Source organism: Jatropha curcas, chromosome 7, assembly GCF_041381405.1.
Source record: "Jatropha curcas cultivar XTBG-Jc1 chromosome 7, XTBG_Jcur_1.0, whole genome shotgun sequence".
NCBI classification, from domain to species: Eukaryota; Viridiplantae; Streptophyta; class Magnoliopsida; order Malpighiales; family Euphorbiaceae; genus Jatropha; species Jatropha curcas.
The window spans coordinates 16,188,027-16,206,833 of record NC_143157.1 but is presented as its reverse complement, the minus strand read 5'-3'; the positions used below and the strand labels follow the sequence as shown (position 1 = coordinate 16,206,833).

At 34.1% G+C, this 18,807-nt stretch overlaps 1 protein-coding gene and 1 pseudogene across 1 annotated transcript; one reads left to right on the top strand and one right to left on the bottom strand.

Annotated features, from left to right (window-relative positions):
• Positions 1-1,183: 1,183 nt before the first annotated feature.
• LOC149494767 (uncharacterized) lies at positions 1,184-2,077 on the bottom strand. The gene has a single exon (XM_089724427.1). It carries the CDS (start codon positions 2,075-2,077, stop codon positions 1,184-1,186), a length of 894 nt encoding a protein of 297 aa, XP_089580553.1.
• Positions 2,078-4,535: 2,458 nt separating this feature from the next.
• On the top strand, positions 4,536-5,028 carry LOC149494766 (putative carboxylesterase 18; annotated as a pseudogene).
• Positions 5,029-18,807: the final 13,779 nt, after the last annotated feature.

Here is an 18,807-nt window from a genome sequence, read left to right as displayed (position 1 = left end):
ATCTTAGCCATCCAATGTTGAGAAAAGACTAAAATGCCCTTGTTGCTCAATTATTTGAGCAACCATTTTCTCTTCTTCTTCTTCTCTTCAACGTGGATTTCCTCTCCTTTCTTCTCTTCCTTGGCCGAACCTTACCCTCTCATTTCTCACAAGAAATCACTCTAACTAGACCATATGAGCTCAATCCAATACCTTCCTGTTGAAGATTCAAGGTTATTCATTGTATTGGAGCTTAAGGATTTGAAGAATTTTTGAGTTTTAGATAACACCATAATTTACTATTCACTAATTATCTAAATTCTCCAAAAATATTCATTACTTACTTTTTACCCATAAAAATCATGTATGCATACTCCAAAAATATTAAATAAAATACGAAACATAGATAGTAATTTTTTCGGTCCAAAATAATATTTATTCCTGGACCGATGGCACTATTCACAGACCGGTAACTTATTATTTCAGATACAGAAAAATGGGGCGTTACAATATATATACACACACACATTTGATTTGATTTACTTTGGATGATTTTAACTTTAGAATTATAAATTGAATCTACTTTTTAAGTTTTTATATTTATTAAATCAAATCAATAACTTCTTTTAAATTGTACTGATCGATAAATATAAATGTATGATGAATCTTGAGTAAATTCTATTAGTGGTCACTTAATTTTACACTCAGTTTTATCTAGGTCACAATTTAAATTTGTCATTTTTTAGTCTCTCAACTTTAATTTTTGTTTCAATAAGAGGTCACTTACCAGAATCCGGTAATCGACAATATGTCACCAAAAAATACCATATATCACAAAAAAAAAATTATGATTACAAAGGAACATAAAAAAGAAGAGGAAAAAATGCTACAAAATATAAATGATAGAGTGACTTTTCTATCTTTTATTTTATTTAAAACTTGTTTCATGTAAATGACATTATTTGTTAGATAAATTAACAGGTAGATTTCAAATTAATGTAGTAGGATAAAATATGAATTTTTTAGAATAAAATATTTTATTTTCTATTGCCATGTTAGTACTTCCAATGTCGGTATCCCAGTAGTTGACCTCCTGTTGAAACAAACGTCAAAGTTTAGTGACTAAAAATTGCCAAAGTAAACAAAGTAACTGCCAAATATTACTATAAAATTGCTATTTTTTTTTTTGAAAGAGTAAAAATATTCATTCACTCAAGGAAAAATTCCTAAGACAATCAGGGACCCGGTCCCAAATCTGAGTACGAGCAAAATGATAAGACGCTCTAGCAAGAGTATGAGCGTTATTATTCGCTTGCCTACGTAACCAAATGATCTTAATATCAGGTCTAGTATCTAGAATGAACTTACAATCGGAAATAACAATACCGAAATAAGATAGGTCTAATACTTTAGACTTTAAAGCATGAAAAACTAAAAGAGAATCCAGGTAAATAAATCCATAACCATCCCAAAAGTCACGGATGTGGACTAGACAAGCACGAAGAGCAACAGCTTCAATAATAGAAGGATCACCACCGCCGTCATAGTATCCTGAAACTGCTTGAAGGAAATGACCATCATCATCTTCAAAAACAAACCCATAACCAGCAAGTCCCACATCTTGGAAAATGGCCCCATCCACATGCACATGCCATGAAGAGTTAATACCTGCAGTGATGTTTTGAACACTAGGAGGTGACCAAGGGCCATTCAGTTGGTCCACTTGTGATTTTGCTATTAACCAATCATCATAAAACTTGCATGCCTTGGAGTGAGTCACGTTAGGAGGAATAAAATTTTGTTTCCATATGCCTTGATTTCTTGCTGACCAAATAGACCAAGCTAGAATAGAGAAAACACCCCATTTTTCTTTGTTTGTTCTTTCCAATACCTGCATAAAAGTATCAACAAATTTATGATTAGTTAAGAACTCTTGGAAGCCCGCCACCCTCCAAACTCCTTTGGCTCTCTTACACGTCACAAGGGCATGGTCAATATCTTCTTCATCTCCACAAAAAGAGCATCTCATATCAATATTAACTCCCCTCCTACTCAGCCTTTCTTTAGTAGGAAGAATACCCCTCGAAGATCTCCACATAAAGTCTATAAAGTGCCCTGAATTTTGCGACTTGTTACAAAATCACTCTACTCGGATCTTTATACTTCAGACACCCAGTCTTAAAACTTAGATATATTGACACTCAAAATTCAAAAGTGGCATACGGTTTTAAATAAAATATTATATTAGTGGGACCCACTAGTTATCTTTAGGTTAACTTAAGTCAGGGAGCAACTAAAACACAATATCTATATATTTATATAATTCTGAAGCAAAAAATATATTAAAAAAACTGACATGGCGCTCTCTTAGTATTTGTATTTCTCTTTTTTCACAAATTTTTCAGTTTTATGCCTTTTTCTTGAGTTTTCTATAGGTGTATAATTGCTTAGAAAAAGAATTTTTAATATTCAATATATATAAATAGATAATTGGTTAAGAAAACAAAATATATCTTATCATTATCCTTATAGTATTTAAAATAAATTTTTACTTAAGAATTATCTTTGGAATTTAAACATTAAAATAAAAATAATCATTTGAAGTTCATTTAAATTGACATTTTAAAATATATTAAAAATTTTTGAATTTCTTTTTAATCTATATAAGACTAATCAATCTGGGATTGTATCAACACCGAACTTTCGTTCTTCTCTCTTTTTTTTTTTTGGGCAAAAAACTGAATACTGAAAGGAAAAAATGAAATTGTGATGCTTTATTACTAGGTCTTCTTCTTCGCAGTAGATTAGACTTCAATGAAGATTAAAACACAAGTATCATAACACAAACAAGCTAAAGGCTTCTACCAGGAAGCAGGATTCGTTTGATGAATCTAAATAAAAAATGAAACAGCCAGAAGATGATGAGAGAATCTAAAGAAAAAATGAAATAGCTAGAAGATGATGAGAGATTTGACAATCAATTACTGCTTGCCTTCTTAGTACTAAATTTGTTAGTTGCTTCTTTTTTTTTTTTTCTACTTCAAGAATAGTTTTTTTAATGTGTACAACTTTTAGTTCTAATTTAAAATAGTGTTTTGCTTTTTATGGTTGGATTCTGGTGAGATTAATGAAATTGCTTAAACTTGTAGATGGACATGCACACATGATAGACCTATGTAAGCAACAAGGAACGCATAGTTGTCAGAGAGCTAATTAATAGTTAGGTTATTGGCTAATTTTATTTAATTTAATTTCTTATATGTTCTTTTTAACAATTAAGATAAAAAAACTAAATCTATCTATTATGGAGTTTCGTATATATTTACATGTAAAAAATTTATTTAGTATGGTTGAAATTAAATGCCTAATTATTTAAAATTTTAATTTTATTATCTAAATACAGAAATTAATTACAAGCCACCAATAATTTTATTTTAAAAAAATTAATATTTATCTTATAATAATTAAGGTACTTTAAAAATATTGACATGTAAATTTTGAAGATGTTATGTAGTCTATAAAATAATATATGCTAAAAACTAAAAATATTAATATATAATAAAAAGACCGTACAACGTGCGTGAGCCTTTATCTAGTTCTATAAATAATTAAAACACTTTGTCTCTCAAAAAAACCTAAATCTCTAAACAACCAAAATATATTAATAAAATAATTGATAAAATTGATTTGATTACTTGAGTGGATGGCATGGTTGCATAAAGTATAGAAAGAAAGCCACGATGCTTAGAGATGAAGAGGATCGACAAATTGGTAATAAGAAAAAAGACAAATAGTTATTGATTACAAGCTCTTTTTCAAAATTCAACTACACACAATAAAAAAAAAAAAAAATTTAGAGAGAGACCAAATCTCAATAATAACAATCTAAAAAGACAGGAATGACATTAATAATTCATAAAAAAAAAAAAAAGAGAAATGGAGCAAGAGAAACGCTGCGTTTTAGTTCTTGGGTTAAGTTAACTCAAGGATAACTAGTGGGTCTCATTAATATAATATTTTATTTAAAATTTTGTCACTTTTAAATTTAGAGTGTCAATATATATAAGTTTCAAGATTAAGGTACCGGAGTACAAATGTCAAAATAGAATGATTTTGCAAAAGTCGTAAAGTTCAGAGTATTTTTATAGTTTAAGTTATAATTTAAATTAAAGTTTACAATTTCAACTACTAAATTTAATGTATTAAAAATTCAAAAATTACTTTTTTAATAGAAATTGTCTAACCACAGTTTTTAGTACTTAAATTTGTTTAAATTCCATTCTAATTTGAATCCATAAATGCTTGTAACTCCAAGTTATAAAATTTGTCAAAATTTTTGTAAGAAAAAATTACAATTTTATCCTTGTATTTTGCTAAAAAATAAACGGCTTTCACTTATATTTTCAAAAAATACACTATTTTCTCTCTGTGTTTTGCTTCTATCAAACTCTTATATCCTTCCGTCCATTTTTCAACACTTTTTTCGTTTGTCCACCATCAAAATGAGTGTTAAAGGTGAGAGATAGAGCTTTTATACCAAAATTACCCTTAATCACATGGTAATTTTCCTTTTTAATTATTCTTATTCTTATTCTTATTCTTCTAGTGCTGCCGTCTTTACAAAGCTGAAAAGCAGCAAAATCGCTCTAGTAAAAACTCTCGATATCACCATTGACGCCTCCCGCAACCTTTGGTTCCGTATCTACATTCCAACCACCTCCAACATGCCAATCAACGGTCCTGTTATCATCTACATGCATGGCGGTGGATTCTGTTTGTTCACAGCAGACTCTATAGCCTGTGAAATTCCATGCAAAAATCTTGCGTCCCAATTAGAAGCCATTATCATCTCTGTTAACTACCGTCTAGTTTCCATGTCAATATAATGATTCATTTCATGCGCTGAAATTTATTGATGCGATTTCCAATTACTTACCATTTTTCGGTGGAGAAGAGAGAACTGAATCCGAGATCCGACTAGTCGGAGCTCCGGTTTAGATTGTTAAGCTTACAGATTGGTTTTGGAAAGCGTCTTTGATTTCGTTTTGAAACTTGCTTATGATTTTCTTTTTTCACGTATTTGTACTCATATAATTCTTTCTTTGATGGCCACAATGGTAAGGAAAGCTTCAATGATGCCCGCTGAGCTTAATAATGGCGGTCGTGAGGAAAGAGAAAGAAGGGGAGAATTAGGGCTTTTAGTAGAACCAAGAGGGAGGGAGATGGAGGACCCCTTTTACAATAAGGATATTTTTGTCTTTTTATAAGATATTTAACGGCAAAGCACAAAATTTAGATGGAAGGGTATAGCAGTTTGACGAAGCAAAAGATAGGGAGAAAACGATGTATTTTTAAAAATACGAGAATAAACTTGTTATTTTTAATAAAATACAGGGATAAAATCATAATTTTTCTATTTCTATTTGTGATTTGAAGAACAGGTTGTTAATTAGGGATCAAAAAGAAAACAAAATAAGTTTACCATAAATATTAGACAAATTCGTACTTTTTCCCATAAACATTAAAAATATTCTGCAAAATTAAATTTAATTAGCTTAAATATATACCATAACGTTTATGAGATGGGCCATAAAAAGTGAGCAGCATCAACTTTAAAGAAAGAATATTTTGTTAGACTTTTAAAAATTAAGAGAATCAACTTCAAAGAATTACAAAGGAGATTGTTCACTCTCTTCACCAAACTAGATCGATGCTGAGCAAGAGGCTCTCATTGATTCAAGCACCCTCCACACATCTAACACAAGGTCTAGCCGACTGTTTTGGTCCATCTCACAGCAATTCAAATCCAGGCGAGCCAATTGTTTGGCTTGTACAAACGGCAAGTCTCCTATTAGTGGATCCAAAAAGGAACTCAAGGTAGGAGATAAGAAATAGGGTAGAAAAAGTTAAATGTTTGGTTAGGAGAGAGAAAATCAAACTTTGAAATTATTGTTGATGTGGTAAAAATATGATGTTTAAGATAACTCTGGTGAGCCACGTCAAGTGTCAGATAACTTTTTTCTGCCAAAGTGACTTTTGTGTTACAAGTATAAATTAAGGTAGCTTCAAGAGACAAAATTAAGATGAGAGACTATAAAGTGAGGACCCTATAACTTGAGGGACCTCGGGTGAAATTAAGACCAAGAAGAACATTTGGTTCAGGCACAAATAGAGTCTTTGAAGTAGCGATTGATTTTGGTGACCGATTACATTTGGTCGCTAATGTTATTAAAATAGCAACTGTTTAGAGACCGACGACGACCTAAATAAATAAAAAGTAACATAATTATTTAATAAATATTGCGATCGACGAGTTTCTAAATAGCAAGCGATTTGGCAACCACATATTGACCGATTGCATATTGATCCCAAGCCATTGTTTTTCCTGATACTAGTATCCTGGAAATTCCCTTGCCATTGTTTCTGCTTGTAACACCCACCGGCCAATTCCGGAGAACCAGACGGCGGATGCCACAATCGGTGACGGAGCACCGTCTTATGTCACTTGTGAAAGCTAGATCACAAATTAGAAGTGGTTAGATTTTCATAAGGAGGCAAGTAATTAACATTTTTTTTAAAAAAATTAACTTGCCACACAAAGAAAATATACACACAGCCAATTTTCTCCAAACCCCAAAACTCCAATTCAACACAACATGCCACAAGCATTTCTAATTATCCATCAATATACTTAGGTTCCATCACAATATTCTAAACACATTCTTTTCAAGGAATATATAATCATCGTACACCAAAAATATAATAAGATGTTATTTCCTTAAATAATAATAACTCTTAATAAATTCTAAACTTATTATATACAACCTCTATCACACAATATTTTATATACATGCTAAAAATCACCATTCACAAAATATCCTACCCAAAATGTTATATCTACTCTGATGCTACTCCTCTGGTCTTGAAAAACATCCTCCGCTCCTAACCTGCGCGTGATAAAAATCAACGCGCTGAGTGGAAGACTCAGTGGTGCTAAATAACTAACAATTAAAAAAACAAGAATAACCAAGGCAAGTCTCGCAAATACTTTAAATTACTCAATTATATAAATACTGAAATCGCATTAATTTAATTCAAACACTTTGAAAGCAATAAGAAGATTATAAATACAAATATGTTCATTCTTTATTTAAGGCTCGTACTAATACAGAATGAACATAAGCAGATTTGATCGTGGCCTATGTTAGCGCCACCCTCATCACACAATCGTGGCTTATGAAAGTGCCACCCCCATCACACAAATAAGCACGTCCGCCTATTTATAAGGGCTGATAACCCTAGCATATGATCATAGCTTCACATTATAAAATCAATCTCATCATACCACATTTCAATCATGCATAATAGAGCCCAAATCAAAATCATTCTTTCACAAAGGACTTTATTACTTATTCAAAATTCTTAATCAAAACACTTCATTACTTAATACCCATCATTTCAAAATTTCTCAACTTACACCTTACAAAAACTACCACATTCTTAATTTAGTATAAAAGTACATAAATCAAGAAAATTTTGGCATTTTCGTAAACTTGACCTTTGCTGGGTTTTCAGGGTATAACTGAAGTTGTAGGTCTCCAAAATGAGTAAAATTTAATTCTTTAGAAAGCTAAAACAAAATTATACAAATGTCATGAAGAGACCACAGTCTAGATCAACCTCTAAGATACTGAAAATAAGCTCAAAACACAGACCAACAGCCCAGTCTTGATTCAACACATCCAACTCCATGTTTATTTAATCCCTACTTATCCGAGCACTCAATTTTGATAAATCAAAATCCAGTGGTTGGTTAAGATATTTGGACATACATTTCATGAAGGGCTCAAGACCTAGTTTTTCATTTTAGGGGTCAAAGATAAGCAAAATTTCGAAAATACTGGTGGGCTGCCATGACAGAATCAGTTTTAGTAATAAAATCATAAATTGAGCTATAGGTATTCAAATTGGACACAAGAGGATAATTTAGAAAGCTAAGAAGTGAGCTACAACTTTTATGAAGAACATAAGACATTATTTTGCCATTTTAGTGGTCAAAATGGACAATCATTTCGGATATACAGGTAAGACACCATAACAGAACTAGTTTTGGTATTTAAATCATAAGTTGAGCTACAAGTATTGGAATTAGACATAAGAATATGTTTTCGAAAGCTGAGAAATAGAGCTACAACTTTCATGAAGAAGTCAGAAATAGATGGGTAGTATAAAGGGGTCGAAAATAATTTCCAATCCCACTTAAGAACATATCTAACATTAAAATTCATCAATTTCATCAAAACATGCAAAGTTCCCAAAATACATTCAAAAACCTAAAAATTAAAAACAACTTAAACAAGTGAAAGGGGAAAGAGAATATTATTGCACTAACCTTATTAACAAGCTTGAATAAGTTTGGAAAGCCTTACTCCTTCACTTTCTCTTTACCTTTTGAGGATGGTTCTCCAACCTCTTCAAAGTATGAGAAATCAACATTAAAATCAAAAATTGACAAAAGAAATAGATGGAGCATGATTTAATGCATCAACAACATGTCTAAACCATGAATTCTACTTATTAATTCACAAAACTCAAAAACCACAACTTACTTGCTTCAATGGTAACTTCAATTCTCTTTGCTTTTAATCACCAATCTCAACTTCTACTACTTAATTCTTAAGAATTAAGTACTATTCCATGGTTTAATTAGGTAGCTTGGTGGTAATTTGGAGGTAAGAAAATGAAGAAAATGAAGGAAGAGGAAGAAGATGAAAATGGCGTTGGAGAAGGAGAAGGGAAGAAAGAGAAAGTGTTACTTAGGTGGTGATAACTTTAAGGTGACAAAGTCAAATTTTACTTCCTAATTTAATGCCAAATGTGTGGCTAAGATCAAGTCTTACGTAATCTCATCCAATGGCTCTAAATATTCCTCAAATAATTGTCTTCTACTTATTATTTAACTCCACCAATTACTTAAATTAACTCCACTAAAATAATTCCTCATTTATTTTTTTTAATATACCACACCAGAAATAATATTCATTAAATACATAAACTCTCCATTAATATTCATGAAATATTTTCTACCCGCCTAAATCATGCAAACATGCTCCAAAAATAGTAAATAAAATATGAAATATGCATGGTAATTTTTCCGGACTAAAATAATACCAAGTCCCGGACTGATGGTACTATTCGCAGACCGGTAAATCACTATTACCGACACTAAGAGAAAAATATATCAAAAATCAGACTGTTACACTGCTGATACTAGAATCCTTAGTAACTTAGTGGCTTCCTGGAAACGAATTTCCAAAAATAATAAAGATTCAGGTATTAATAATATGAATACCATGACTAGAAAAAAGGATTGTGGAGTTGGATGATATGTTAGATGTTGCTTTTCGACTAAAAAGAATAGAGCAGGATTAGCTGTGTCTGAAACTATTTTTAACATGAGATCGACACTGACTACTGTAATCTTATCAAAAAAGATGAGTTGCTTAGTTTGGAACCATAGGGAGCTTGGGAACCCCCAATGTAGTTCGGTCACTCAAGAAGATCCTCAAGCTTCAAGGTTCCAGTTTTGTTTCTCTAATGGAAATGAAACTTTTTGCTAGTGAGATGGCTGTGGTCTGAAATAAATGTGGATTTTCAAATGGAATTGATGTGGATTGTGCTGTTGTGAGTGGTCAGAGGGGTGGCTATCTCTTATGTGGTCTGATGAGATGAATATAAATCTGTTATCTTTTTCTATTCACCATATTGATGTTGAGGTCGCAGGCTTATGGAGGTTTACAGGTTTCTATAGGTGACCGGAAGACCATCTTAAACATCATTCTTAGGATTTATTGAGAACTTTAACATCCAAAAGTCCACTTCCTTAGCTTGTTGGCGAGGATTTTAATGAAATCTTATATCAGTATGCAAAAGCAGGTGGTCATGAGGAGAGAAATAAAATGGAGGTTTTCCGGGAGACCTTGGATGCTTGTGCTTTAACTGACCTCAGTTTCCATGGTTTCAGGTTCACCTAGAGTAATAATCAAAGTGGGGATAGTAATATTATGCAATGATTGGATCACTTTGTCGGTATGTTGGACTGGATTTTGATGTTTTCTAAATTTCAAGTTAACCATCTTGTTTGACAGGGTTCAGATCACTGCCCATCTGTGTTATCCTAGGTGGATAAAAGCCTTAAAAAGAAAAAAGGGAGATTGTTCTGCTTTGAATAGATATGGTTGCGTGATAACTCGTGTCAGGAGGTACTGGCTGCAGCTTGGGATGACTAAGCTACTCTTTCTTCTAGGGTCTGTCTTGGGAATAAATTATTTGAATGTGGTAGGACGCTTAAACGATGGGAGGCTATTACTTTTGGGCATGTTGTAAAATCGTCAAAGACTCTGAGAGAGTTAGTGCTTCAATCGAGTCTCCAGACCGAAGACTGTATTCAACAGCAAAAGGGTATTGATATAAAAATAAAGGAGTTATTGGTGAGGGAGGAAGTTACATGGGCACAAAGGTCTAGGATCCAATGGTTGAAAGAGGGGGACAAAAACACATCCTTTTTCCATTCAAAGGCAAATTTTCGAAACAAAAAGAATTCCATAGTTTCCATTAAAATGAGGGTGGGAGATTGTACACCGAAGAAGATGACATTGCATCAGTTATGACTGCTTCTTTGTGAATCTTTTTTCCACTTCTGAGCCAGCGAATTATTTTGATGTGTTAGGTACTGTAGAAAGGAAGATTACATATGAGATGAATTCCTCTCTTCTCACTCCTTTCTCCCGAGAAGAGGTTCATGCTACTTTATAACAAATGCACCTGTCCAAAGCTCTTGGTGCGGATGATATGTCTCCTATCTTTTATCAATATTTTTGGCATATTGTGGGTAGGGATGTAGTGGATAAAGTTCTTTATATTCTTAATGATAATGTTTCTCCTGCTTCATTAAATCATACTTTTATCGTTTTAATTCCAAACATCAAAAATCCTGAGTTCACAAAGGATTTTAGGCCTATTAGCCTTTCTAACGTGGTATTTAAGTTGGTAACTAAAGTTTTGGCTAATAGGTTCAAAAACTCCTTCCTTTTATTATTAGTGATACCCAATCCGTTTTTGTCCCCGGTAGGCTTATTGCTGGTAATGCCCGCTTTTGAAACTTTTCACTTTCTTCAGAATAAAAGGAATGGTTGGAGTTTTTTTGCTCTTTAGCTTGACACGAGTAAAGCCTATGATCGTGTAGAGTAGAGTAGCATTTTTCTCCGAAATGTTCTTTCTAAGTTGGGTTTAAATGATAAATGGGTATCTCTTATTATGAAATGTGTCTCTTTTGTCTCTTATTCTCTTTTGATTAATAGTGAACCTAGGGACATCTTTTATCCCCTGGTGGGTCTCAGACAGGGAGATCCCCTCTCCCCTTATCTTTTTTTGCTGTGTGCTAAGGTATTTTCAGATTTACTTTGCAAAGCGGAGAGAGATAGGAAGCTCCATGGCATCAAAGTTTGCAGCGTGCCCCTTTTGTTTTTAAAGTCTTTTTGGCAGATGATAGCCTTATCTTCGAGAGGGCCAATGTGGGTCCCGCATATGAATGACACAACCCAAGAGGGGGGGGGGTGAATTGGGTTTTCTAAAAACAGATATAAATTTTAGAATTTCAAAACAAAATATAGAATTCTAAGTGCAGCGGAAAAATACAGAACTCGTGAGAATAGATTATGAATTAGAATCACCTCACAATGTTCTATTTATAACAGATAGAAAGTCTGTGCAAAGTGCAGCTATTGATTAGAACAGCTTCACACTGACTTATTCAATATTAGAACTTCTTTATGAAGGAAAGCTATTGAAATTAGAACTTCCTCATAAAGTTTAGAAAATCATATAAGACTGTGTGAGAGACAATTATTGAATTTAGAACTGCTTCACAAAGCCTTAATCAAGTATCAGAACAACTTTATGATGGAAAGCTATTGTAATTAGACATTCCTCATAAAGTTTAGAAAATAGATTAGAAACCCAAGCAGTGAAATATACTGTGAATAGAAGAACTGTTTAGAACTTGGTATATTCACTTATCAGAATTCCAGAGTTCTAATATTCAGAAAAGATAAGACTTACTACCATTTTAGAACAACAAATTCATTTTCAACTTTAGCATTTCTAAAATATAAACAGAAGTGTAATAAAAGCACTATCAAGCAAACTTCAGAAACTAAAAGATCAACATAGTGATTTATAGTGGTTCGGCACTAACTCGCCTACATCCACTCCCCAAGACGCATCTTGAGATCGTCAACTATGTTATCTCTTTTCAAGGGTAAGAGACAAACCAACAGTACAAGGCAATAGATCAATACCTAGATCTACCCTTTTGTCCCACTAGATTTTCCAGAGGTTCTAGTTAACCTCAACCCTTTCTGTTTTTGGCAGAGTACAAAAACTCAATTCAAGACATTAGAATCTCACACATGGAGAAGGTCGCTTGATAACCTCTATCACAATAGCTTCTCACCTAAGCTATTACACAAATGTTTATCAAATAAAGGCCTGTCTACTATAGACTACAAAATCTAAATAGACAGAAAGAAATGCACATATAAGCACAGGAAAAACAGTTTATCAGATTAGAAAATTGTTTAGAACACAGAACTGTTTTTCAAAAGTAGTTGAAAAAATTCTTTTCTCTTTAAAGATAAAAACATCAAGTGTAAAGATGAAAAGAAAAATGGGGGTAGAGAGTAAGTTTTGAGAGATAAAGATGTGATCAATGAGAGAATGCTCTTAAAACAAAAACTCTTACTTCACCATAGCTCAAGATGTGAAAGCTCCTATTTATAGAGAGCATCGTGTCTTTTGCTTTTGGAAAGTGGATATTTCATTTGAAATCAGAATATTTGCTTTCCTTATTTAGAAGATACGAAAATCTTTGTTACCAAAAATTTATTTTATCCTTTTTGGTAAGAGAATAAAACACGATTTTGCTTCCCTTTAAACAAAAGATTTTCGGCAGCATTTATGGAAAAATATTTTTACGAAATGTTATTCTTACTAAAAACGAAAAAGATTCTTCCTTCGTTTTTAAGGTAAGAGAATAAATTGAAATACTTTAGATTTTCAAAAGATATTTTCGAAAAGATAATGTATGATTTATTACCAAAAACATTTAGAGACGAAATCTCTTTAGTTTTAGGAAATTAAATCATTTCGATTTTAAAGAATATTTTTCGAAAACAAATAAAAGAATTTATTTTGAAAAAATCTAATTTCCGAAAAATATTTTTGTTGAGAGAGAAATTAATTTATGTGCTCATATATGGATTTTCTCTCTATCCTACAGAGTATCCTAAATAAAAACCTAAGCACTAAGGTCTTCAGATATCTTCACACAATGTAGGACTTGCCTTGTACGATTTCTTTCCATAAGAATTCTGCATAAAATAATATTAGCACAAAAGACATAATTTAAATTTATTTGTTTTGTATTAATCATCAAAATTCGAGATTAGAAATTGACCCTTGAGCCAACAATCTCCCCCTTTTTGATGATGACAAAACCAATAAATTTAGTAAACATAAAAATATGTGCTCCCCCTAAATTTTATGCATATAAGTTTTAATCATGCCAAATGATCTTGATATAAAGCAAATTAGAACATGTATTTTGCTCCCCCTGAATAGATGCAATAAAACTATTTTGTGAAAATTAGAACTAGGGAAACATTTTAGAAACTGATTTTAGAACTAGCAAAAGAAAACATACAAGATATTCTTAATTTTAATAATCAGAGCATAGATATTAGAACTAGCAAAGATAGACAAGATATTCTAAGTTCTAATAATCAGAACATATGGTCAGAACAAAAGAATAGAATAGAAACTGATATTAAAAATAGAACAAAAAGTCTTATGTCCAACCTGCAAAACACTTCGTTAGAATAAGAGTCTAAGTTCTAAAAACATTCAGCTTATCATATAGAAAATATGCTGAACAAAATAGACCATATAGAAAGCAATAGCCACCAACACAGATATAAGTATTTTGGTCACCGAGTATGTACCAAAATATTCAGAATACCACCAAAATACCTGTGTTCTCCCCCTTTTTGTCATCATACAAAAGGGTTAGACAAAATCAGAGCAAAATAAAGAAAAATAAACAGTTCCAAAGATTTAATCCTACAAAGATAAAGCAAACATAAATTGTTCATAGCACATAAAAACAAATTAGAGAGGCTTAGAATCAGATCTAAGTCTCTTAGAACTCCTCAAATTTTGAATTGGTGCAGTTTCAGAAGAACTCTCTGGCCTTTTAGAAGATGGGTGCAGTGGAGGTTTTCTTCCATGAGTCATGTGCTTGCCAGCAGTGTGCTTAACCTTCTGTGGTTTCTCTGAGGAGGGGATGTAGGGTGTTCCTTTCATTTTGAGAGTAGCTAATTTTCTTTCATTTACATCCTTCATTCTTTCCAAAGTCTTGATGAGAGACTGATTCTGTCCAATCACAGTTTGGCAATGTTGTATTGCTTCTTCAAGTTCTTTGTTGTGCTCTTCTATTAGCTCCTTCTCTATTTTTCCCAGCATAGCGTCCCTACTTCTTTGAGCTGACAACAAATCAGACTTTTTCTCTGTTTTATCCTTAGTAGATTTCTCCTCATCACTAATTTCTAGCTTTTTAGTTTCAGCATCACTAACCTCCTCTACTTTCTTTCCTTTTTCCATCTTTTCAGGCTCTTTCTTCTTTTCTGTTTCTTCTTTTTCTAATTCTTCTTTCTCAGCAGCACTCTCCTTTTCAGTTTCCTCTTTTCTTTCTTCTTCTAATTTTTCTTCTTCTGCTGCTTCTTCTTCCAACTTCTCTTCTTCTGCTTTCTCTTCTGTCTTCTTTTCTTCTTCTCTTACTTTCTCTTTTGATTTCTTTTCTTCTTCTTCTATTTTCTCTTCTGACTTCTTTTCTTCTTCTTCTAACTTTGCTTTTCCTTTTTCTTCTTTCTTCTTCTCAGTCTCTTCTTTTCTTTCCTTGTCCTTCTTGACTTTTTCTTTCTTTGTTTTTCCAACTTCTCTTTTCACTTTCTTTTCTTTTTCAGTTTCTTCTTTTCTCTTTTCTTCCTTCTCTGTAACACCCACCGGCCAATCCCGGAGAACCAGACGGCGGATGCCACAATCAGTGCCGGAGCACCGTCTTGTGTCACTTATTAAAGCTAGATCACAAATTAGAAGTGGGTATGGATTGGCTGTCTAGACATAGGGTCATTGTTGATTTTCGACTTAAGAGGATTACACTCTAGACTTCATCTGGTGAGGAGATTGTAGTTGTGGGTGAGAGGTCGGATTACCTCTCTAACGTTATTTCTGCTTCTACTGCAAGAAGACTGATTCAGCATGATTGTGAGGCCTACTTAGCCTGTGTACTTGTTTCAGAGAATCTCCTAGTGTCCATGATATACCCACAGTATGTGATTTTCCGGATGTGTTTCCAGAGGAGTTGCCTGGTTTACCTCCTGAGAGAGAGGTTGAGTTTGGTATTGAGGTTATGCCTGGTACTGCACCGATATCCATTGCTCCGTATCGGATGGCGCCTGCTGAGTTGAAAGAGTTAAAGATACAGATTTAGGAGTTGCTTGATAAGGGTTTTATTCATCCTAGTGTATCTCCATGGGGTGCTCCAGTATTGTTTGTAAAGAAGAAGGATGGCTCATTTAGATTGTGTATTGATTACAGACAACTTAACAAAGTTACTGTGAAGAATCGGTATCCATTGCCTCGGATAGATGATTTGTTTGATCAGTTGAGAGGAGCTAGTGTATTCTCGAAGATAGATCTGAGATCAGGTTATCATCAGTTAAGGGTGAAGGGATCAGATGTACCTAAGACTGCTTTCAGGACACGCTACAGACACTATGAGTTTTTAGTGATGCCATTTGGGTTGACTAATGCCCCAGCAGTGTTTATGGACCTGATGAACCGGATCTTCCATCCTTATTTGGATCAGTTCGTGGTGGTTTTTATTGATGATATTTTGGTGTACTCTCCGACTAGAGAGGATCATGATCATCACCTACGAACAGTTCTGCAGACCTTGAGAGACCGACAGTTGTATGCCAAGCTCAATAAGTGTGAATTTTGGTTAACTGAGATTGCTTTCTTAGGGCATGTTGTTTTTGCAGAGGGTATTCGGGTGGACACGAAGAAGATTGAGGCAGTGCTTGATTGGAAGCCACCTATGAATGTCACAGAGATTCGCAGTTTCTTAGGTTTGGCTGGATATTACAGGAGGTTTGTCAAGGGGTTTTCTCTTATTGCAGCCCCTTTGACTAGACTTCTCCGTAAGGATGTCCGTTTTGAGTGGACTGATAGATGCCAGAGTAGCTTTGAGAAGCTTAAGGCGATGCTTACTGAGGCTCCAGTTTTGACATAGCCAGCTCCAGGTAGACCATATGATGTTTATAGTGATGCTTCGTATAATGGTTTGGGTTGTGTGCTTATGCAGGAGGGCAAGGTGATTGCTTATGCTTCCCGACAGCTTAAGCCACATGAGAAAAACTACCCTACTCATGATTTGGAGTTAGCAGCTATTGTGTTTGCCTTGAAGATTTGGAGACATTACTTGTATGGTGAGAAATGCCACTTGTATATGGATCATAAGAGCCTTAAGTATCTGCTTACGCAGAGAGAGCTTAACCTGAGGCAGCGCAGATGGTTAGAGCTACTTAAGGACTATGAGTTCACTATTGATTACCACCCGGGTAGAGCTAATGTAGTGGCAGATGCACTCAGTAGAAAGGCATTAGTTGCTCTTCGTGCTATGAATGCACGCTTATCTGTGACTAGAGATGGTGCTCTTGTAGCAGAGCTTATGGTGAAACCTAGCCTACTACAACAGATTAGAGATGCACAGCAGGGAGATGAGACTATTGCCTTGTGGAAAGGCCTAGTCAGAGAGGATAAGAAGAAGGGATTTAAAATTAGAGATGACTAGTTGTACTTTGGGGATCGGATTTGTGTGCCTAAAATTGCAGAGTTGAGAAAGAGTATCTTAAAGGAAGCTCATAGTAGTCCCTATGCTATGCATCCTGGCAGTAATAAGATGTTTCATGATTTGAAATCACAGTATTGGTGGCCGACGATGAAGAGGGATATCACAGATTATGTGTCGAGGTGTTTGACATGCCAGCAAGTGAAAGCAGAGCATCAGTTTCCTTCTGGTTTGTTACACCCTACTTCTATTTCGGAGTGGAAATGGGATAGGATTACCATGGATTTTGTGATTGGGTTGCCTCCTACACCTAGAAAGAAAGATGCTGTATGGGTAATAGTTGATAGACTAACTAAGTCGGCACACTTTCTTCCTGTTAGGACTGACTTCACCATGGAGCAGTATGCAGAGCTTTATATAGATGAGATAGTGAGATTACATGGGGTTCCTTCTTCCATCATTTCAGATAGAGATCCGAGATTTACTTCTAGATTTTGGAAGAAGCTACATGAGGCTTTGTGTACTAAATTGCATTTTAGTACAGCTTTTCATCCTCAGACAGATGGTCAGTCAGAGCGGGTTACTTAGATTTTAGAGGATATGCTGAGAGCTTGCATCATTGAGTTTGAGGGTAGTTGGGAGAAGTACATCCGACTTGCGGAATTTGCCTACAATAACAGTTATCAGTCGAGCATTCAGATGGCTCCCTTCGAAGCATTATATGGCGGGAGATGTAGGACTCCACTATGTTGGTCAGAGTTGAGTGAGGGTAAGATTATAGGTCCAGATTTGATTCGAGACACAGAGGATAAGGTCAGAATTATCAGAGATAGATTGAAAGCAGCTTCAGATCGTCAGAAGTCCTATGCCGACTTGAAGAGGAGGGATATAGAGTATGCAGTGGGTGATAAGGTTTTCCTTAAGGTATCTCCATGGAAAAAGATATTGAGATTTGGAAGAAAGGGTAAGCTTAGTCCTAGGTTCATTGATCCATATGAGATCATTGAGCGTGTGGGTCCATTAGCTTATAGACTAGCTTTACCATCAGACCTGGATAGGATACATAATGTTTTCCACGTGTCTATGTTGAGGAGGTATCGGTCCGACCCATCACATGTGATATCAGTGGAATCTGTGACTATAGAGCCAGATTTAACTTATGAGGAAGAACCAGCGAGGATACTTGCTAGGGAAATCAAGGAACTAAGGAATAAGAGAATTCCTTTGGTAAAGGTCCTTTGGAGAAACCATAAGACCGAGGAAGCTACATGGGAAAGTGAAGATATTATGAGACAGCAGTATCCTCAGTTATTTACACCAGGTAAATTCAAGGACGAATTTCTTTTAAGGGGGGAGAACTGTAACAAACTGATTTTCTTTTAGTGTCGGTAATAGTGATTTACCGGTCTGTGAATAGTACCATCGGTCCGAGACTTGGTATTATTTTAGTCCGAAAAAATTACTATGCATATTTAATATTTTATTTACTATTTTTGGAGCATGTTTGCATGATTGAGGCGAGTAGAAAATATTTCATGAATATTATTAGAGAGTTTATGTATTAAATGCATAATCTTTCTAGTGTGGTATATTAAGAAATAAATGAGTAATTATTTTAGTGGAGTTAATTTAATTAATTGGTGGAGTTAAATAAGAAGTAGAAGAGAATTATTTGAGGAATATTTAGAGCCATTGGATGAGATTACTTATGACTTGATCTTAGCCACACATTTGGCATGAAATTTGGAAGTCAAATTTGACTTTGTCACCTCATCACCACAACACTTTTTCTTTCTTCTCTTCTCCTTCTCCACGCCATTTTCCTCTTCTTTCTCTTCTTTCATTTTCTTCATTTTCTT